The sequence below is a fragment of the Electrona antarctica genome (assembly GCF_951216825.1).
Source record: "Electrona antarctica genome assembly, chromosome: 17".
NCBI classification, from domain to species: domain Eukaryota; kingdom Metazoa; phylum Chordata; class Actinopteri; order Myctophiformes; family Myctophidae; genus Electrona; species Electrona antarctica.
In genome coordinates this window covers 16,953,208-16,975,863 of record NC_136798.1, presented here as the reverse complement: position 1 = coordinate 16,975,863, position 22,656 = coordinate 16,953,208, and the positions used below count along the sequence as shown (strand labels likewise).

The 22,656-nt window shown below is 43.1% G+C and overlaps 1 protein-coding gene across 1 annotated transcript in view; it reads left to right on the top strand.

The window, feature by feature from the left end:
- The window catches only part of mfsd2b (MFSD2 lysolipid transporter B, sphingolipid), a 31,721-nt gene extending 9,104 nt beyond the window's left edge, over positions 1-22,617 (top strand). Inside the window, exons 3-15 of the mRNA XM_079525475.1 lie at positions 427-561; positions 1,638-1,762; positions 9,486-9,609; positions 11,755-11,833; positions 12,001-12,182; positions 13,977-14,067; positions 17,642-17,763; positions 18,392-18,475; positions 18,953-19,036; positions 19,526-19,635; positions 20,825-20,968; positions 21,689-21,865; positions 22,230-22,617. Coding sequence (XP_079381601.1) covers positions 427-561; positions 1,638-1,762; positions 9,486-9,609; positions 11,755-11,833; positions 12,001-12,182; positions 13,977-14,067; positions 17,642-17,763; positions 18,392-18,475; positions 18,953-19,036; positions 19,526-19,635; positions 20,825-20,968; positions 21,689-21,865; positions 22,230-22,278 — 1,506 coding nt within the window. The 3' untranslated portion in view covers positions 22,279-22,617. The remainder of the gene's footprint in view (positions 1-426; positions 562-1,637; positions 1,763-9,485; positions 9,610-11,754; positions 11,834-12,000; positions 12,183-13,976; positions 14,068-17,641; positions 17,764-18,391; positions 18,476-18,952; positions 19,037-19,525; positions 19,636-20,824; positions 20,969-21,688; positions 21,866-22,229) is intronic.
- The last annotated feature ends 39 nt before the right edge of the window (positions 22,618-22,656 follow it).

The window sequence follows — 22,656 nt, the reverse complement described above, 5'->3', positions numbered from 1 at the left end:
GGAACCAGAGATGCCATGGAGAGCCATCTGACTGGGGCTGGACAAAGGAAACAACTGGGTGGCAACCAATTTGGACCTCTCTCTGAAGCATCAAAATCGTGCCATGTATTAATCCACTGTCGCTACATGAAAGGGTGTACTGGACAATGCAAGTGTGCCAAAGCTGCACTCAAATGTACTGCACTGTGACTCGATCTGTTCTGGAGACAGAGTTGCATTTTGATTATCATTATCATTAACACAACTTTCTTTTGTCTTGTTTTTGTGACAATAAAGAAGCCTTGTCGAACCTTCATTATTGTTGTTTACTATTAGACTGCCACCATGGGTTTATTCAGTTATTGTTTTGTATTATTCCTATTCTGTCCTATTCTGTGCCACAGGGAAGTCATTATGATAGTAATTGTGTTTTCATTGTACCCTCAGTGCCCACAGACCGATCTGAGTCAGAAGTTATCAGTGTGCAGTAAGCTGTGTTTTGCCATCGGCGGAGCTCCCAAGGAGGTGGCTGGAAGCGCCACAGCTTTCTTCCTACAAATCTACCTGCTCGATGTCGCCCAGGTAACGACAAATGTGCTAAAGAGGATGAGAGAATGTACGTGTGTGCGTGTGTGTATTTGTGTGCATGGCTCTGTGTGTGTTCTTTTTTACCAGAGCTGTGTGAAGCACAGCTGAGCTGGTTTATGATCGATCGCTTTCCCTTTCTGTACTAGCAAGCTATCTTTCTCATTGGTTGCTGTAGTGGCCGTACTAGCAAGGTATCTTTTTTATTGGCTGCCTCGTCTCTTGTTTTTACGATATTTTGGGGCTTTTTGCCTAAATTGATAGATGATACAGTAGTCAGACAAGAAATGTCGAAAGAGATGGGGGGGAAGACACACAGCAAAGGGACTCGAACCCGCAACACGCTGTCCAGCTAGGTGCCCAGACTGAACGGCTGCGCCAGCCGGCCCGGGCCTCTGTGTGTGTTTTTGACAAAGTAGGGACACATTTTGGACAGTTGAGTGGGGATGCATGTCTAACTGGGAACTTAATTGATGTACCCAACTTAATTTTACTCCAGTTTTATGGTTATGGTGAGGGGATATGGAATGAATGCAATGTCCCCAAAAGTTTGGAAAACTTAGAAAGTAAATTGTACACTGTAACATTTGGAGTGGTAATTAACTCGGCTGTGAATTTCATTGTTTGAGAGTTCTAAATTATATCTAGAGGGCCGACAGCTATTCATTTCAATTAAAGGTGCGTGCATGAAACGCACAGAAGTACCTCTACGCCTGCTCCATTAAATAGAGCAGGCGTACTAGCGTTTCAGACGATAAAAGCATGCGCAGTATCGTCCCAAATGCGGAGGTCCTGCAATACCAGAGATGGTCACGAGGCTTCTGAGGCGCCGCTTCAGTCATTCTCTGCGGTTCTTGGGGCTTGTTTGAACTATACAGTGTATGTCACTGTTATGTCCCTTCCTGCTTACCTACCGTGTGTGCACGCGTAATGTACAGTACACAAACGCACGCACGCACAGGTAGCCTATACCTGGCTGCACATGGTCTTGTATTATGTGAATTTATGTATGCATGGCATGTGTTGTTCACTTGTGTTTTTTCCTGCTCTGTGTCCTGCTCTTTGTTCTATAGATTAACCCCTTCCAGGCCTCCATGGTGCTGTTCATCGGCAAGGCCTGGGGTGCTGTCACCGACCCTATAGTGGGTTTCTTCATCACCAAGAGCAAATGGACCAAGATCGGCAGACTCATGCCCTGGTAAGCTTCCACATTTCCAATCCAATCCAATCGACTTTATTTAAAACAACAGCGTTGACCAAGCTGTAAACTTTCAATAGTTTATTTTAATTGAATGTACTTCGTACTAAAGTACTAACTTTAGTCCTGGAAGGGACTCACGTGATTATGTGGTGGCTGTGGATGGAGAATGCCCTTGATTGATTGATTGATTGATTGATTGATTGATTGATTGATTGATTGATTGAATACTTTTAAAAAAACGGATAGGATAAAGGATAAACCCAAGAAAGCACTATGGCTCGTTTCCATTGGGGTCCTGTATATTCAATTCATCGAGACATTTAAAGACAAACAATAATATACAAAATATTTAAAAACATCATATGAATGAGTATGTAAAAAAGAAAGTGAGAGAGAAATATGAACAGTAAACAGTTGCTGGTCATTTCTGGAGATAAACTTAGACTTTTTACAAGGGCAAGTTGTGAATTGCAGCCACCTGTAAGTGCTCGATCTTTTAGAGCGGTTTTGAGTGTCCCATTAAATGTTTTAGGGGGTTATTTTAAACAAGCAGCCTTCTGTCTCTCATGAGTAAGAGAGAATACCACACACATAAGGCTACAGTTCTTCTTGCAATTGAGCCCTGAGTCCGACTCCAGACCAAAAAAGAAAAAAAGCCAAAAAAGTCAACTCAACTCCAATCTCCACAACCTGTTCTCTCTGTTCACTGTCCTAGTCATAGTTTGTAATTCCGTGCTGTTGGCAAACATTGATCAAAATAACAATTATATACATTTTCTAATTGTGTAATGCAGAAGTAATGCAGATGTTTAACAATAATTTAACTCTTGAGAGCGTAAAATGAAACCAAATGGACCCATTTGGGACCACTCCACCACTTTTCAACCTACCTTCATCCTCACGAATGTTCATAGAAAGCCTGCAGTTTCTATTAGCTTGGATTCCCCATCAATGATGTCACTGGTGGATGGGTTTCTGAACTGCCCACAGCCCTCCTATGAGACACAGACCGAGTAGAAACAAAATTGTGGTATTTTATTTTATCATGAACATTAGTGAGGACCAATTATATGAAGATAAGTTGAAAAGTGTCTTTTAAAGATCTAAGGGTCCCTTTGGTTACCAACTCCATCATTTTGCTGGGGACCACCTGGAACCTCCTCAAGGACCACTGGTGGTCCCCGGACCACTGGTTGAAAACCACTGGATAACATTGATAGGTAGGTCATTTTCTACTGCTTCTAACCTATTACTTTTGTTTTTTTGTTTTTTTACCTGTTTTTATGGGTGTGGGATGTCATTGGAAAATACAGTAAAAGCCAAGGAATTACAAGTCTCTAATTAATAACATGCCGAGACACTAATCTGCAATAGACATTTTCCACATTTTGCATTGCGCTTCATTTGACGCCACACCTGTTTTCTTTGTCAAAGGTGTCACATACTGTCTCACGGCCATTTGCGTAACAGGCCATCGCGCAGGAATGCAGAACACATAATTATTCACATGAATGCTTATTACAAAACCCTTTTCGGTATGATTGAACTTCAAAACCTTTTGATCTTTTAGACAACTATGAATAAATCGTAAAGGATTAGCATTTCTATGATGCCTTTATCCAAAGCGCCTTAGCAATCATCCATAGCACTGCTCATCGGGAGCCTTCAGCAATGCATCTTGCTCAAGGACATTTTGTCCTTAAGCCGGGAGGAGCTGGAGATTGAACCAGGAACCGAATTGTTTCCAGATGGCCGCTCTGCCTTCAGAGCCACTGCCACCCAAATTACATACTACAAGCTTTTGTGTCAAACCCGTTACAGATTAATTCTCGTTACCGATGTCACCATGGGAGTGAAATTGTCATCCTAGTGGCACTAGGAGGTTGGAGGTTACAGCTCTCTATCATGTTGGATTATATGGAGGTATTAGCGCCATTCTCTAATAATCACTATCTCCAAAGATGATTCTATAAGTGCTAGGTTGTATGATGGGCCGTAAGGTGTTGTGCGCATACATGAGATTTCTAACTAAGGTGCGTGAGCATAGCAGCTGGTATGTGTTCCTATAGACATAAGTGCAGGGACAGTGTCAGTGCAAGCACATGAAGATCATGGTGACTTAAGGAGCATCGGCAAGTGCTGTTCCAAGCTAAAAACCAAACTGAAGCAAGTATAGCGTGACGCCATTCACTTACTGTACTGTACAGTAATGACACAGCCTGTACCTACAGTAGCAGAGGGTCTGATGTGTAAGTGCATGCCACAGATTATAGCCAAGCTGACAGTCCGCTGGTGGGAGACCAATCAACCAGATTTAGCATCAGACAGATGCTGACGAATGCTGGTTTAATCAGCTTTCATTACCACTGGGAAGCTATTTTGGGCGTGCGTGCGTGCGTGCGTGCGTGCGTGCGTGTGTGCGTGTGTGCGTGCGTGCGTGCGTGTGCGTGTGCGTGTGTGCGCATTCGTGAGTGAGTGAGTGAGTGAGTGACCGCACTCGCGGGTCCGTGCATGCATGCGTGCGTGTGTGTGTGTGTGTGTGTGTGCGCAATGTGGTTGTCAGTCACTTTCTATTTGTGTGTGATGATGAACACTGTGAGAATACCAGACCCTCCCTTAGCATTGCCCCCGCTGGAAAGCCCCCTTCACCCATCGGACAGGAAGCCCTTATCCCCCACTGGCTGTCACACCAGACAGAAGGTGATCAGTATCTCTGTTGTTTAGGACAGAGCCATTTTCCCCTCAAACTGGCATCCTCCTGGGCTCTGTTCTGTTTATTGTTGTGTGCAATTTCAGACACCCACTAATGCAATGGCACAAGGGATTGTTTTTAAAGGCCATTTTTGTGTCTTTGGAGATAGACAAGAAGGAGAGGGGTAGTGAGCGGGAATATGAGATGCTACAGTACACAGGTCTGGCCTGGACTGCAGTCAAGTCTGGATGCTGCATTAACAGGTTCAGTCCCCTGGGTGCCTCGGCAAGAGGAATCAATGAAAAAAAACATTGGTTTCTACAGAATCCCCTCCCACTGCATTGCTCTTCTGTCAGAGCTCCATCCTGTTGTTCTCACCTCGTGGTCAAACTATATTGGCTGAACCCATCATAGGTGCAGTGAGAAGCGGGTCAGAATACACACTTTCTCCTCGTTCTGCTTCTCATCTCTAATTACATTTTTATTTTTTTCTCAATTTCTTAAGACACAATTCCTGGAACAACTCACCCTTGTCTGAAATCACACACAATCTTACTGTAATAACTCACACAAACGTCTAACTTCTGGGATCCGATTCAAGCTTTGTCCACACACAAGCGGTCCAAAACACATAAATGACAGTTTGTTACACATTGGGGGGATTCATTTCAAACACTGCTACCAGAATGTTTAGAATAGGTTTTTAATTTTGGAACTGAAAATTGCAGAATTACTGTAACTATCCAGATAAGCCTTTGTGCAACACCCGGGCAAGAAGAAATACAAAACATTACTGCAACACTGCAAATACCTATAGTCATTAGTGGATATGAGAGTTCTAATGTATGTTTTGGTATATAAAAAAATAATTAATATGTGAAAATTCACACTGCCAAAATAGAGTCCTTATTGCACAGTACTTCCATAAGCTTTACAGTATTTCCAAGTTGTAGCTATAGGTTACGCAGCACCAGCATCGTTGTTCATTGTTCAGGTCTGTTTCAGGCCATTATACAGTATCTCCTGAATTGGATAGACTCCACAGACACATAACCACAGGCATCCACAGAGGTTTTGCTGTCATTCACTTTTGTTTCACTCTCCACCTAGAAAAAAGAATTCCTCAATTACATTCCGAAAAGGGGAATAGGCAGCCCAATGGAAACTTACGTTATCCCAAATACCATACAGTATATATACACTCTATATATACACTCTGGTTGCCTGGTCACGACCCCCTTCCTGTTGTCCTCGTCCTCGTCCTAATTATCTTCCTTGTCCTCTTCCTCTTTGTCTCTTTAGTGTTGCAATTTTCGGCATTGTTAGGATCCATTGTTGTAAAGCAAATGATGTGTTCACAGTTTGAGGCTGGCCGTTTGCACCTGGAGAAAGGTTGTGGTCACTGCTGTTTATGTTGTGATGACTTGAGTTAATTATAATGACAGCATGTGAGCATGTGTTGTTGTATGAACATACAGTATAGTGCAATTAAATCATTAATTTGGCCACTTTTGTGTAAGGTTTTACAAAAATACTTGAATATTGAAACCTGTATGGAAACGGGTGAATACTATTTATGGTTATTGGAAATGTGTGTTTGTGTTGGGGAATGATGCAAGTGTATGAGTATGTATGCTATATACAGGAACCAAACAGCAGTGTTTATTTTTGTTTATTTGTTGTTGTTGTGGATTTCTGGAATGATGTACGCCTGCAGCTAAGATTTAGCTGGGACCAATGTGTTGAATTTGCAGTGTAGCTATGTACAATGTTGAATTTGGTCTATTGGCTAGGGACAGAGGGGGATGCTTTATTTATTCTACAGTAGTTTAACTTTTGATGTTCCCTGGCACGCTACAACAACCGCCGAGGGCAGGTTTGTTTGGAGCAAAGTAAAAGAAAGCAAAGCGCAGGTTTTCATTTCACACTTCACTCCTCCCAGACCACTCGCCCATATGCAGACGCTCGGGGGGGATTGGGTGGTTATATCTTAACCCTGCACACATGTGTGCATGAGTGTGTGAGCCGTGGTTACCTCTCTGAACACAACCATCTTACAGAACATTCTAACTGTTCAGGGGGCCCTACCTCCCATGACCAACCACTCAATACTGCAGTAACAGCGTTGTCAGCCGCCTTTTGTTAGACCAAACAATCAGGAGAAGAGCCAGAGGGCTGGGCCTGCTGCCTCAATGACTGGACGATGCTGGAAATGACCATTCCCTATCTCTGCTTCTCCCTCTTTCTCTCTTGTTCCATCTCTGCACTCATTCCTCACTCTCTCACTGTCTCGTTCTCTGCATGGGAGCTGTGTGCGGAATGCAGAGCGTGGGTGGAGCCCTCAGAGTGAGGAGGCGGAGTCTTTAGTAATGAAGGGGTGTGGCCGAACACCTGACTGCCTGACTTTTTTTTGTTTTTCGCCATGGTCTCTAAAATGGTACATTGTCTGTGGTGATGCTGGTTCTGCACAATGACTCTGCCGCTATCCCACAATCGAACCGCACGTGTCAGAAGAAAGCTATTCGTTTAGCTTTTCCCCGAAGCTCTGATTACTTAAACCTCCGGTCCTGGGCTGGTTGCATCCAGTGGGTGATATAGTGGCGTTTACAGAGCGGTTCGCCTCCCTTCCTTTCTTTTCTTGTTGAATCCGAAAGGCGCAGCTGTTTTCCTTTGACCATAATGATATGTACCAGTTGTTTTCCTATGAATTATACATAGCCATATCACTCCTGCTGAAGGCAGCAAAACACAGCAGAAACCCTGTGTATCTGTATACGTGTGTGTGTGTGTGTGTGTGTGTGTGTGTGTGTGTGTGTGTGTGTGTGTGTGTGTGTGTGTGTGTGTGTGTGTGTGTGTGTGTGTGTGTGTGTGTGTGTGTGTGTGTGTGTGTGTGTGTGTGTGTGTGTGTGTGCGTGCATGCATGCATGCGTGCATGTGTGTTTGTGTGCAAGCGTGAACTAGCGTGGGTGTGTGTGTACCTGTCTGTGTACTCTGTCTATATGTGTGTGTGTGTGTGTGTGTGTGTGTGTGTGTGTGTGTGTGTGTGTGTGTGTGTGTGTGTGTGTGTGTGTGTGTGTGTGTGTGTAGTGTACAGTATGCATGTACGGTATGTGTGGCTGCTTCTGTAAGTGCACGTCTTTGGTTTGTGGTATTTCACTGTCCTTCCGCACAGCCCAGGATGGGCTGTGTACAAACACATAATCACAGCTGGTTCACTAAGCCTTCCAGTAATCTGCTGGAAATTTGGTCTAAAATTGTTATCAAAGTTATATAACTCTCACTTTTTCTAAATAGGCCATTACTAGCACTGTACCTGGCCTTTCCCTGGTTAAACAGACACAAAGCAATATGTTAGTTTTCAGGGACAGTTTATACTTTTAATAAAGATTTTATCAATTCTTAGACAAACTAAATACAAATACACATAATTTGCGAAGACAGCATTACCTTTATTTCCATTTTTGCTAATGAATAAAGTACAGAATGTCTCTGTATTTGTTGTACAGTGTTGTACACTTATTGACTTAGACTTGACATGCCGTTTTAGTGGGCGGGGGCTGGGTTTTGACTCAGACTTGACATGCCGTTTTGCTACTAAAAAGTAGAAAATACAATACACAACACCAAATAGGAGACTTCTGGTCTGGCCATCTGCACTTCATGGGCAGACCAGGATTTGCATAATGTATGAACTATTACTAAATATAAATATGAATGTGGGCAAACACACCCTAGACGTCTCTCTGCAAATGTATTATTGCTGCCTGGGAATGAATCATTCAATAGCACTGTTGCGGTCTTCTGACTACAATCGCCTACAATGTGAGGGTTTTCAGGGTCACCTCAGGCAGCTGAGGAAATTCAAGGTGTCAGAGAAGGTCCTGAAATCTTTATGCTATCCAATACAACCCAGAGCATCCTGTCAGGGGCCATGTCTGTATATATGGTACAGAAAGAGCTCATTCCAGGAAGGTGATGATCGGTCGGTTGAGTCCACAGCTGGGAGCTCTCTCCCATTTCTGGACATATATGACAGTCAGCAGGTGCAAAAAGAACTATGAAGGACAAACATAATCCTTGTAAGTCTTAGTAGTCAGTGTGGTTCCCAAACTTTTTAGCCTGTGACCCAAAAGAGATGTTTGCCCGGTACCCAAACTAGTGAAAATAGCAGATCAGCTCAGATCAGCAATTTTCACTACTTTTGTAGTTCTCCAAATATAGCCTGAATCAGATCTGTGCCACATCCTCATCCAGATTGGAATCTGATTTGTTTAAATAAGTCTAAAAGCAACATACAATACAGTCACATACAAGTCACATGGAATCTGATTTAGATCAGGTTGTTGCATTCAGACTGAGACGGATCTCCTGAAATCAGATTTGAATCAGATGTGAGTGTCTGAATGTGAGTGTTCATTTGTTTTCATTTGCTGCTTTCTTTCGTTTCAGCGATGTTAGCGATTTTTGACAGGGGGGCGGGGGCATTCGAACATGGGGCTACATATGCATTTATTTACAACATTTTATGGTGATTTATTTTGTTATTATTTACTATAATCCTACTAGACCCCAGGAAATTACATCTGGCCACAAAAGATCACGGGATCTACTGGTGTGGAGGTAGAGGTACTGGGGACTCCCATATTGTGTGTTGTAGGCTCAATATGTCAGTTTGACATCTCCTCCTTCACACCAGTAGTTCCCGTGATCTTTTGTGGTCAGATGGGGTCTAGTAGGACTATAGTAAATAATAAAAAAGAAATCAACATAAAATGTTGTAAAGAAATACATATTTAGCCTCATGTTCGAATGCCCCCACCCTTAGTCAAAAATAGTTAAAATCGCTAAAACTAAAACATGAACCTTGGTTGAAAAAACCCCCAAAGTTGTCCTTTAAACAATTCCAATCTGAATGTGGTACAGATCTGACTCAGGCTAGATTTGGCTGCCAGTGTAAATGGGGCCATACTATAAACCCTTCTTGATTCTTCATTGTGCGTCTCTGTGTGCTCCTGTGTCCTCCTCCAGGATGGTGGGCTGCACTCCGTTCGTGGTGGTGTCGTACTTCTACCTCTGGTTCGTTCCTCCGTTCGCCGGCAGCAGGTTCCTCTGGTACTTGGGGTTCTACTGCCTGTACCAAACGCTGGTCACTGTAAGTATATGACTGCTGTCACCTCAAGTCCAGAAACACCATCACCATCCGTCACCGGGGCGAGTACATTAGAGATGTACAGGGAAATGCACTTACAGTACAGTAGATCCTCTCACACATTGCACATCATTCCATATACAGAACTGGACTGGACAGGGCCTTAAACACTATACGACAAATGGAGAAAGCGCACTTTTTTCAATATACATAGGGACAAAAAAAGAATAAGTCCACATCACACAAAGGCTAATGGCTAATGTATACTTAGTCATATGACCATATTGCTCGTTGAACATAACTGAATGTAAACTGAACTCTTGTTATTTTCAGCGAGCGACATGGTCGTACCACAAAGTATACAGTAAATTTGGCCTGGACTGGCTTGTAGGCCATGTTAGTAAAATGAGCCGCTCAGCTTTTTGCTTACCAATTGCAAAAAAGGAAAATCTTTGGAAACGAAACTGCTGCCAGTCTGCTTTATTTATTTTCATGTTTATCTTATTTTAACTGCAATTGTTATTAATAAATGTTATTGTTTTGTTGTAACTCGTCACCATGAATAATGAGGGTCTCTCCCTCAAAGTGATTCTGAGGTTAACATAATGATTTGGTGACGGAATGAATACATGACAGAGTAAATAGCAAAGCAGTGCTACTGTTTCAATTTCCATTCATCTCATGCCAAAATGTTTTTTTGTTTTGTTTTGTTGTGCAATTATACAATAGATCTCGCAACTCCAACATGTCCATAGAGAGGTTTGGTTAAGAGATATAGAACGTTACAGACTAAAGCTCTTAGATATTGGGACCTCAACAAGGATGTGTATTTATTTCTGGTTTCCTTTTGTTAACTGTGGTCCAATCCATTCATGGGTCCCTCTCAGTGGTGGTGTGCGTCTGGCTAACCCCCATAATGCACTGCAGAGTGCACAGACCGCTGTATAGCCACACTGTGGGCCGATGTAATGGCATGTCACTCTAACTACTTGATAAGTATATGACAAGTCCCGCCAGGAACCGCTGGCTGGGTAAATGCTGGTTACCACTTTTAGCTTCTCTTCATTGTCTCTGGATGTGTGTGTGTGTGTGTGTGTGTGTGTGTGTGTGTGTGTGTGTGTGTGTGTGTGTGTGTGTGTGTGTGTGTGTGTGTGTGTGTGTGTGTGTGTGTGTGTGTGTGTGTGTGTGTGTGTGTGTGTGTGTGTGTGTGTGTGTGGAGCGAGCTCTGGGACAATACAGTTGTTATTGTTCTGAATTTGAGGGCTGTCATATGTAAGCACATGCAAACATACACTAATGCTCATCAACGGAAGGGAGCCTCTGATCACAGGGCTGCCATTACATTGATTAGTTCTCCCTGTCGCTGTAGTTTAGCAGTTTTTAATTCTATAAATGGACGTTTCCAGCAAGGCCCCACAAATGACATGCTGCATAGCCACCATGAGGCCTGAAGGCTTTCATGGCAGGACGTCTCACGGCCGCATTTATTTTGGTCGCGGTTCACTATGGACGCTTGGGCAGCCACAATGCTGACTGGGCTGCAGTGTAAATTAAAAAGTGAAGAAAGGCCGGGGTTGTGCGCCTTATTCCCTGGGATAGGTGGTGTATAGCGAGGGCAAGTACGGAGAGCTGAGGTTTGTCGGCACGGAAAGTCAAGTGTTTACCATCATTGACGTATTCACGTTTGTGTCTGTGGTATTCCCTGACCAGGACAACAAAATTAAGGCGTGTGAAAAGGAGGCAGTCAAAGAGATGGGAAGGTTACTGTTTACGCCGTTTCGTACGCATCAGTGTTGATTTCGTCGACTAAAGTAACTATTCAAAAGACTATGACTGAAACTAAAATCAAATGTTGCTGCCAAAAACAACACTGGAACTTAAAAGTCAACAATCAAGTTGTTTCAAATTCCACTTTGAAACATTAGATTCAATAGCAGAATTTACTGCCACTCATTCACATTTCAAATAAACTCATTATTCTTGTCAGATTAAATCAGTTTAATCAACAAAGGACATATCAGTCTCCCAGATGTCTCTGTGTCTGCTCCCCAGACAATTGCTGTCTCCTTTGCTTGTTGGTGCCCGGGTTATTTTATTTTATTTCATTTCATTTCCTGTCATGTTCTAACCATACATGTTCTATTGCAGTGTTTCCACGTGCCTTACTCTGCCCTTACCATGTTCCTGAGCACAGACCAGAAGGAGAGAGATTCTGCCACCGCCTACCGTAAGTCAATTAGTATGCATCGCATTGTATGATGGAACCGAAATGTCATTATCATAATAGATCGTGTCACTTCAGGTCTTTGAGTTTGTTTGGTTTTGTGATGCGTGTCTTGTTTGTTCCGTTTTTCGATCTATCGTTTTGATGCGTGTGCGTTTGCGTGATGGTAGGCATGACCCTAGAGGTGCTGGGAACGCTGGTGGGCGCTGCCATCCAGGGTCAGATCGTTGCCGGGGCTCACACCAGGAAGCACTGCCCGACGCACAACGCAACCGATGGTCACCTCGGCAACAGCAGCGGAGCGGAGATCGTCAAGAGTCTGGCGCACTCGCAGGACTTCCTGTCGCATGCTGTAAGTATCAGCTTTACCGGCCCTGACCTGACCTGAGGTCAGATGCCAGCTAAGTATAACATGGATGGATTGTCGCTCACCAATTTTTCTTTTTTTAATGAATAAAATTTTATTTTACCTCTCTATAGTAGAGTACAGGATGTTAATATTATATTAACTAGCACATATCTGCAGTGGTTGAAGTGGTTGCAATTACCTCTCATCCAAAGAGAGACAATGGACATACACATATGGATTGTAGTTTTAACAGAAAAAAAACAGAACAAGATGCTTTTTTCACACCTTTTTTTACCTTCAAATCTGTTATTTTCCACTAACGACACCGTCATGCAACTAACCGTATTTTAGCTAACGGTGTATTAATACTCAACATCGCTGTTTACTTTCACTGTACTTCGTTCGGAGGCGGAAAAAGGCAGCAAGCAATACACCAACGTCGAGTGAAAAGGCACGTTGTATTAAATTAAGTTCATATTTACTGACTGTCTAGCAGTCACCACCTCAAAATGACCTTGTGTTCTCTATAACCACTGTTTGATATCTGAACCCTGTATCCGGAGCCAGCTCCCCTTTTCACTCTGACCACAAAAGGGGTTCCCTTCCCTCACATGAGACCCTTCAAACCCACACTGAGGGGCCCTCTACAATCTGTATGCCATTACGCCTATTTCTAACCCCACCCGAGAACACTACGGTCCCCAAATTCAATAAGTAGGAAAATGTTGTAGTTTATTTCAACTCCACCTCCAGCCTAACTTAGACTGGGAGGCATAACACAACATGATGAGACCATGTTGCTGTTTGCAGGAGGACCGTGAGTAAACAGGACTAGAGACAACCCGCAGAGCCTCACAGTGAATCCCTTCTGGGACTTTCTGAGAAGATGAAACCGACCCGGAGCCCAAAGTGTCCCGTGTTGGATTCGGTCCCCGCCACAGCTATTCGGGTGTTCAAATGGTTCCTTTTCCAATGGAGTCTGTGTGAACCCTATCGGGGCGGCCCGCTCACTGCTCCAAAGTCGTTCCTTATAGCAGCCCGCTGCATTCCTCCGTGGTCAGGGGTGAGGGTGGCACACCGTCTGGGGGCGCTCCCTCGGTCCGCGGAAACGAGCAGCGTTTGATGTGAATAAATAATAAACCGCTCCGTTGAGCCACATGGAAAAATAGCAAACAACCTTGAGTTGTTTAAGGCAGTACAGTTCCTGTTTTTTAGGCATTAAACCTTTAAGTGTGTATTTTAGGATACAGAACAGCCGGAGGTTTCTTTCCTGTTGATGTAGTTATTTGTACAGTAGAAGAAGGGGCGTGGTTTTTTTTTTTGCGCTGGCTTATCCTGGGCTGAGCTGCTGGAAAACAACGGCAGCAGAAAGTTGAGATTGTCACTTAATATAAGGAAGGTCTGTTTTGATGACCAAAATGTTTTGTCTGAGGCAATCGAGAGCACAATGAACTGAATATTAACCACTTTTAATCCCGCATCTCTATTCCGGGCATGTCATTATAAGCGGAATATTTTTTTTAAATTCTAATCATTCTATTTTCCGAAATCGTACAAAAATTGTCAACGACTTTCCAAAAATTAATGTTAAATAAAGCGATAACAGCCGATCTACAAGCTCACAACGCATAACAATGCAATGCATCAACTGGCTATATTTTCGTGCCGTGACGCCATTGTACGACGAAGCGAATATGGTTATGGAAGAGGTCAAGAATAGAAGGCGATGTGTTGCATTTTGTGCATGCAGAGAAGAAGAGATGGATTGATATTCATTTCCCCTACTCCTCTCTGCAGAAAGAGGTGTACATGATAGCGGCCGGAGTTATCGGAGGAGTGTTCCTCGTCTGCACCGTCGTGATGGTCCTGGGAGTCAAGGAGAGAGATGGTGAGTGATTGTGTAGGCTATGTGTGTACATGCTTGTTTGTGGGAACATACTATACTATGTGTGTGCATGTGCACATGCTTGTGTGTTGTACGAGGCGTGCCGTGAATGCACTGACCCTTCACCCCGTTCCAAAGTGCCCCATCAGCAATCTTGCAGCGAATGCTGTACATAATAGAGTATCTCTCCCTGTACCATTTCTGTACCATAGCCTACTATATATTGTCTTGGACCCATGGGGTTATGTGGATCAATGCTGTGTATTATGTTGTCTAAACATATGTGTACAACAATCCATCAATCCATTCATGTAATAAAATATCACAAGTAACTACGCTGAGTGTCCATACGAACACAATATGAGCTCCTGCCACGGGCTGGGTGCAGGAGTAGTGTGTTTCTCCACACGCCCTACTCAGAGATGGGCAGTATTTGAAATACATGTATTTGAAATACGTATTTGAAATACTTTTTTGTATTTTGTAATTTGTATTTTGCTGGGATGGAAGAAATGAGATGTATTTTGTATCTAGATACTTTCAGATCTAGTATTTTCTGTATTTCAAATACATAAAATACTTTTTAATGTCATTTTACACAGCCTCAGGTTTAAACTGTAGGGGCAAAACACATAACCTGACTCCGCCAGATGGGGCAGCAGAGAGTACACTGGGTTCCCCCCTCCTGCTCCCATCTGGGAACTCTCAGGCAGACTTGATGCCCGGCCACAAAACGGCCTGGCCAATCAGCAGCAGCTAGAGGCGGGATAGCCGCTGCTGATTGGCCAGGCTGTTTGAGGCCTGGCAAGGAACGGTGAGCACAGGGCGGGCGGAGCCGTGGGGGCTTTTTACGTTATTTGCGCAGTGAGTGTAACGCTGCTCAATGGTGAAATCTTCCGCCAACAGCGTACCTTAGTGATCAGAATCAAGGACAGGCCTATCGTAGTAGACATTTCCACCACGTGGAAACGCCCCCCTTTCAAAGTGGGGGGGCGGCGGGGGTGTGTATATATATATATATATATATATATATATATATATATATATATATATACACAATTGAGTTTTTTTTTATCCTTGTGTTTGTATCTATAATTTCCAGGGGCTATGCTTAAGTTTGTGACTAAAGCCACAACACAGCCTCCCCACTGGGAGCACTGTTTATACCAGTCAGTCTGTCATACCATCCCTCCCCACTGGGGGCGCTGTTTATACCAGTCTCTCTGTCATACCATCCCTCCCCACTAGGGGCGCTGTTTATACCAGTCAGTCTGTCATACCATCCCTCCCCACTGGGGGCGCTGTTTATACCATCCCTCTACACTGGGGGTGCTGTTTATACCATCCCTCCCCACTGGGGACGCTGTTTATACCAGTCTCTCTGTCATAGCATCCCTCTCCACTGGGGGCACTGTTTATACCAGTCAGTCTGTCATACCATCCCTCCCCACTGGGGGCGCTGTTTATACCAGTCAGTCTGTCATACCATCCCTCCCCACTGGGGGCGCTGTTTATACCATCCCTCTACACTGGGGGTGCTGTTTATACCATCCCTCCCCACTGGGGACGCTGTTTATACCAGTCTCTCTGTCATAGCATCCCTCTCCACTGGGGGCACTGTTTATACCAGTCAGTCTGTCATACCATCCCTCCCCACTGGGGACGCTGTTTATACCAGTCTCTCTGTCATAGCATCCCTCTCCACTGGGGGCACTGTTTATACCAGTCAGTCTGTCATACCATCCCTCCCCACTGGGGGCACTGTTTATACCAGTCTGTCATACCATCCCTCCCCACTGGGGGCGCTGTTTATACCAGTCTGTCATACCATCCCTCCCCACTGGGGGCGCTGTTTATACCAGTCTGTCATACCATCCCTCTACACTGGGGGCGCTGTTTATACCAGTCTGTCATACCATCCCTCCCCACTGGGGGCGCTGTTTATACCAGTCTGTCATACCATCCCTCTACACCGGGGGCGCTGTTTATACCAGTCAGTCTGTCATACACAGACAGACAGACAGACAGACAGACAGACAGACAGACAGACAGACAGACAGACAGACAGACAGACAGACAGACAATAAATGTTTATACTTTATTCTGCTCTGTTTGTCTACTTAAAACTGTTTTAAACTGTTTCAAAACCCCCCATTTTTTCATGGGGGGCCCCCTTGCTACAATCATGCTTAGGGCCCCTTGGAGGCCAGAATCGGCACTGCATGTGCACATCTTGTTACCGGGGAAGACCCTATTCATCTTAGTCATTAGTATCTTGTTTACTTATCTTGTTTTTTATTGTTGGTTTAAATGTAAATTGGTGGTAGGCCTAATCAATCAATCAATCAATCAATCAATCTCTTTCTACATTTTTCTTGAGGTAGAAGTCAAAGAGGAGTGACAGTGATGAATCAGATGGCCAATCCATTCCTTTGTGGGTCCTGTTTGATACAGTTATAGCACATTGATTTGCTTAAAATATAAAGTGTATCATTCTTAATAACCTTCAATGTATTAGACATTCTGACAGGTCATTAATTTAATATTTGGCAATTAATTATGAATTTACTTATCATTATATACATTTTAATGAAAATGTATTTTCATGTATTTTCAAAATACAAAATACGTATTTGTATCTCAAATACATTTCTCAGACCAGTATTTGTATTTTGTATTTAAATACATTCTGTGACCCAGTATTTGTATTTTGTAACAAAATACATTTTCAATGTATTTTGCCCATCTCTGGCCCTACTGTAGGCCTACTATATAATCTGTACTTACTTGGATAGAATGATTGAACAGAATCACTGTGAACCACCACTGCCTTTGGGGCTGCTGGTGTGATGCCCTCCCTCTTTCCCCGCTCTATACTGTATTTCACTGTACTTTGCAACCCCCCGTGGGGGCAAAACCTAGCGTCCACCGCAATGCAGGGGCACTTCTAGTGTTGCCAGAGTCAGCCAGACAGCTGCTTATCAACAAGGATGGATCTATAGCGTTATTGCTCACGTGTTATTTGATATGCACAGTGGAATGACTTCATGGGCGTCACCACCAGTTACACGTTGGACTAATAGTCACATTGAAAGAGAAGAAGGTAGCACTTAACAGTCACTGTCCAAGTGGCAGATGTTTTCAGATGTCATTGTCACTGGTTGCGTGATCCACTTCACACTTAACAACACAGATCCTAATGTCCTATTCTGGGCATGTCATGATAGGCAAAGATATTGTGTAAAAAAAAAAGATCAGTGTTATAGGCATAGATTATAGGCATTTGTGGTTAAACAGGGGTGTGTCACAGGCGGAAACAGTTGTCATACATGCACGATAAGTGACTCACCATATAGACTCCTTAAGGTTTAACCAAATGGACTAAATATAGAGTAGGTCACATTGAAAAATGAAGATGGAAAAAATACAATCAAATTAATGAAACTGTACAGTAGTTTGATCTTGAGATAATTTGGGGAAGGGGGGGGGGGGTGTTATTGCATACTTTTGATCATGGACAGGCTTTTCTCTCCTGTCTCCATAGTTTGTGAGTGACCCCTGCTGTATGTCCTTTCAGACCCATACACTGTTAAAACGGACAAACAGATCCCCTTCCACAAGGGTTTTATCCTGGTGATGAAGCATGGTCCGTACATCACCCTCACCGGCTCGTTCCTCTTCATCACGGTGGCCATTCAGGTAAATGCTACGCTTTTTACGTACTGTATTTACAAAGCTCTTCTCAGACATGACACATAAGGCATTAACTGTAAATGGGGGATGGTGGGTGGCTGGACGTTGTGGGGGTGATTGCCAGGATCTGAAATGTGTCTGAATGGTGGGCGCTCAATGTTGATTAGATCAGCGTCGCTGAACGCTCACTGAGGCCTTTAAAGTTAAAAGCGTCTGTCAAATCGTATAAACACAGCATGGCATCTTGTTGTTTGTATTGTGGTAAAACATCATCACTTGCCTGCATTTTATTTTTGACATACAGTATAGTTTATTCTTTAACAACATTCCAGACTCTTAGATATCTGAATCTTTCCACAAAGTTGCTCTCTCTCTCTCTCTCTCTCTCTCTCTCTCTCTCTCTCTCTCTCTCTCTCTCTCTTTCCCCTCTCAGAGGAGGTGTCAGTTGTCATTTCTTGCAAGCCCAGAGTTGGGATAATCCCCTGCATGGAAAGGCTGTCAGCATCTTTTCTTGTCTCCTCTTTGCTTGGCACTCAGCACAGGGAGATGTCAAGCAGGGATGGTGCTGCTGAATAGACAGGACGGATCAGGCAGGTTCTGAGTGGCTAAATAACATTTCATCTGTGCTTTCCAGTTGGTGCAGAGCAACTTTGTCCTGTTCTGCACTTACGCTGTGGACCTGAGGGATCACTTCCAGAACATTGTGCTGACTATCCTGGTGAGTACCGACTACCAACGACCTCAGATCAGACAAGAGGACCCGCTGAATTTAAGCATATTACTAAGCGGAGGAAAAGACACTAACAAGGACAAGGACACTGTCTGTTCTCCCATCTCCTATGGAGATGGGATTCTGTGGGAATTACAGTGCATGTGTACTAGTAACAACAGACCATATATTTATTATAGTGCATATACAAAAAAAAACAAAAACTAAAAAGTACAGGTGATCCAGCCCTTAGACTTAGATGTATTCACAATGCTTTGCCACGGTTAGTTCTAAGAACAATCTTTAGTTTTACTCGAACCCCGCCAACCCTTTTGCAAGAGCTGCTCCACTTAAAATACTAACTATTAGTCTTCATTACTAATTAATGTCACAGAAGATATTGATCGAGCTGACTGACAAGCTCGCACAACCAGTCACTTCACATGCATACCTAACACACATATCCGGTTGTACCCGTTTATGCAGGTTTCTGCTTTGGTGAGCATCCCTCTCTGGCAGTGGTTCCTGGAGCGCTTCGGGAAGAAGACAGCTGCCTTTTGCGGAATCACGGTTTGTAGTGTTTTCATCTCTTCTGTGCTTCAGGGTTTCTGAGGTGTTGAAGCAGTTATTTATACCACGAGTACCTTTAGATAGTGTGCTGTTGATGCTACAGTGCCATCTTGTGGACAAAGATAGAAGGCAAGGCAAATGTAAAATGTGTAGGCCTATTACCCATTCCATATTATAACACGGATAAAGCCAGGTTTCACTTTTCCTACCTCTAAGGTACCACAATGGGAACTCTTTCTTCAGTTAAACTGCTTACGAAACTTGTAAATCCACAAAAAGGATGTTTTTATACATTTGAAAACTTCTGTACAACGGGTACTTTTACTTTATACTTTTACTTTGAAGCCAGTACTTTGGTGCTTTTACGCAAGTAAATGTTGAATTCCAGACTGTTACTTGTGAACAGAGAACAGATTTCTACAGTGCAGTATTGATACTTTTACTTAAGTAAAACATTTGAGTACTTTTTCCACCACTGTGTGTCTCCAGTGGATCATGCCCTTCACGGTGATGCTGGTGTTCATTCCCAATGTGGTGGTGGCGTACGTGGTGGCCGTCTCCTCCGGACTCAGTGTGGCCGCATCGCTCCTGCTGCCATGGTAACCATCTTAACATTCCAAGAGTTGAAAATAGTGAATGTGAATGTTAGCCTTGTGTAGCCAGCTTTCATCTGCCTTTGCAATGCATATTGCCCCAGGCAGATTAAGTTCTCAAACTTCTTTCTGCCAAGGACCCCCATGTATTTGGCCGCAGACCGCCCCGTCTGAAAATGTTTTATGCCAGGAACACCCAGAAGAGAAGATTTTTGTTTTAAAAAAAAACATCAAGATTTTTCAAAAAACGTCTAAAATAGCTGATGTAGATCTGCTATTTTTTGAATAGCCAATGCTAAAATAAAAAAATCACACCTGTGTGAAGTGAGGTGCGCTCTTATCATTATACATCATCATACATCATCTCATGAACAACTGAATTTATGTGATTGGAACACTTGCTAGGCTACCGTACATCCAAACAAACAAAGCCTCATGTCCCTCCCCGTAATCTTTGGTTGGTGACCCGTCAAAGGGCAACCCTGACCCCAGGATTTAGGAAACACGGCTGTAATCCACACACACACACACAATTAGCTATTACAACACAGAGTGGGGAGCAATGTCATCCTCTGTCTGTTTGTCTCTCTGTTATTCTATCGTTTCCATGGTAGACCTCCTCCACAGTCCCCTCCCTCCGTCAGACCCAAATTACAGGGTCTCCCAGGAGGGGGGACTCGTTTGGTGTGGGAGGGACATTTGTTTACCCAGCGCTTATCCCCACTGTGTCCCTGTGGGCCGGTGGCACTGCTGATCATTTGATGGTGTCATTAGTTCTGTAATTGTAAGTCCACCGTCTTTTTTCAGGGGCCCATTAGTAGACCACGCATCCTCAGACGGTGCCACCTCAACTGGGTTGTGCAACATGATTGAAGTGAGGGACTGAGGTTTTAGCTTACCGGCCCTATATCATAAAAGTGACGCTGGTCGTTAGTGGTGAGGCACAAAATAAAACCTCAAAAAACAAACCAATCAGACGAGCAAAGGAAAAACAAGGAAATACGAAATTCACTATTAAAAAAATAATTGTATATATATATATATATATATAAATTAGAGGAAAATATTATTATCATGTTATTATTAACATTCTGTTTTCCTGTGTGTGTGTGTGTGTGTGTGTGTGTGTGTGTGTGTGTGTGTGTGTGTGTGTGTGTGTGTGTGTGTGTGTGTGTGTGTGTGTGTGTGTGTTCAGGTCCATGCTACCAGATGTGGTGGATGACTTCAGGCTGGCTAACCCCTACTCTAAAGGTCACGAGGCCATCTTCTACTCATTCTACGTCTTCTTCACCAAGTTTGCTTCCAGCATCTCCCTGGGAGTCTCCACCCTGTGCTTGCAGTAAGTCTTTTTTCAGTTCATAGTTTGGCATTCAACCACTTTCTACTTCACCATACATTGGTGTGTATGTGCGGCGGAAATAGCCAGTCTACACCGTGTTGTGAGTTTGTAGATTTTCTATTTTTGCTATTTCTTTTGAAGTTTTTCTTTTTTTTGTGTGTGTGTGCAAATTGTCATCTATAAAAAGTACATGCCAAAAATAGGGACACCGGGGTTAACGTGGTTAAGAGTTGATCTTATCCTTATAAAGGTCAGAATACAGTAAAGTGCTATGATGTACCACGCCTAATTTATTTGTCTCAGTTTCAAGCAAGATTAGTCATTTCTGAGAGACAAAGTGTTTGATCAATTAGAGTGCTAAGAAAATAAGTATAGCATGCACTACGTAATAATAATAATGTGCTACAATGTCTTCTTAACACCATTGCTATTGTGTATTGTCTGTCTGTTTTAAAAAGCGTCATGTACTACTGCACTTTTGCCCAAGACAAATTTCCCCTCGTGGGACAATAAAGTATATCTCATCTCATCTCTCATTATCTCATCTCATTGTTAGTCGTATAGCATTGTCTTCGTTAGCGATACTCATGCTCTACTCAATGGTGTCATACTATATCCTCATCTGCAACACACACACGTTAATGTCTGACTTCAGGTCGATGTCCTGTAACCTGAGTGTAAAAGGGATGTGTGTGTGTGTGTGTGTGTGTGTGTTTATAGATTTGCTGGCTATGACACAGGCGCCTGCAAACAGCCTGCCCCCGTGGCCTACACACTGAAGCTGCTCATTGGCGGAGCGCCAGTGGTCTTCATCATCACAGGGCTGATGATCCTGGTCCTCTATCCCATCAGCGAAGACGTCCGACTCAGGAACAAAGTCTGCCTGGAGGAGCTACGGTGAGCAAGCCATCATATCGTCCAGAATTCAATCCATTAAGAGCGGCATGAGGCAGATTCTACAAATATCCTCTACATTTCTCAGTTCTCACACTTAAGACTTTTCAAAAATAGGCTAGCAGATGTACAAGCTTCTTCATGACATGCTGTATATCTATTGAGCATATCTGCTATTTTTGAATAGCCACTGCTAAAATGTAAAACGAGACAGGTGCTTTCACGGTTTAAATGGGTTAATAATTGTATTGCGAATCCATTTTAAATAAGTGCTACAAAAAGTGTTATCATTACTGCTATAGAGCCGTGCAAGTGGTTTGTGATACTGTTGGGGTTCTAATTTGTATTTTTTTGCTGATTCCCACAGGAAACAAGGCCTCACTTCCAAAACAATGGAGGATTTAAGTAATGCGTGATTTGAAGTTTGACGGTGAGGGATTCTGCAAATCCAATGGCCACGTATTCCAGAATCCAACTGGGATGTTCTCCATTCATTAGTGTATATTACACTGAGCAAATAACCAAACAAGTTTGTTTTATTGTAAACTATTTTGAGTTTAAGTGTTTTACACATGATCATGTAATGTACAGCTATATATAAATAGAGAGAGATGCAAATACTTAATTTATAATAATGAATGTATACTGTATTACTATTTGCTGTGCTAGGTTCTATATTGCTGGTATTTATTAACGGTATCTGATTACAACAGCTTGATGAACTAAATAAATGCTATTGACGTTGGTTAGTAGAATGGATTACTTGAGTTTTTTGTCCTGAAAACAGATAACAC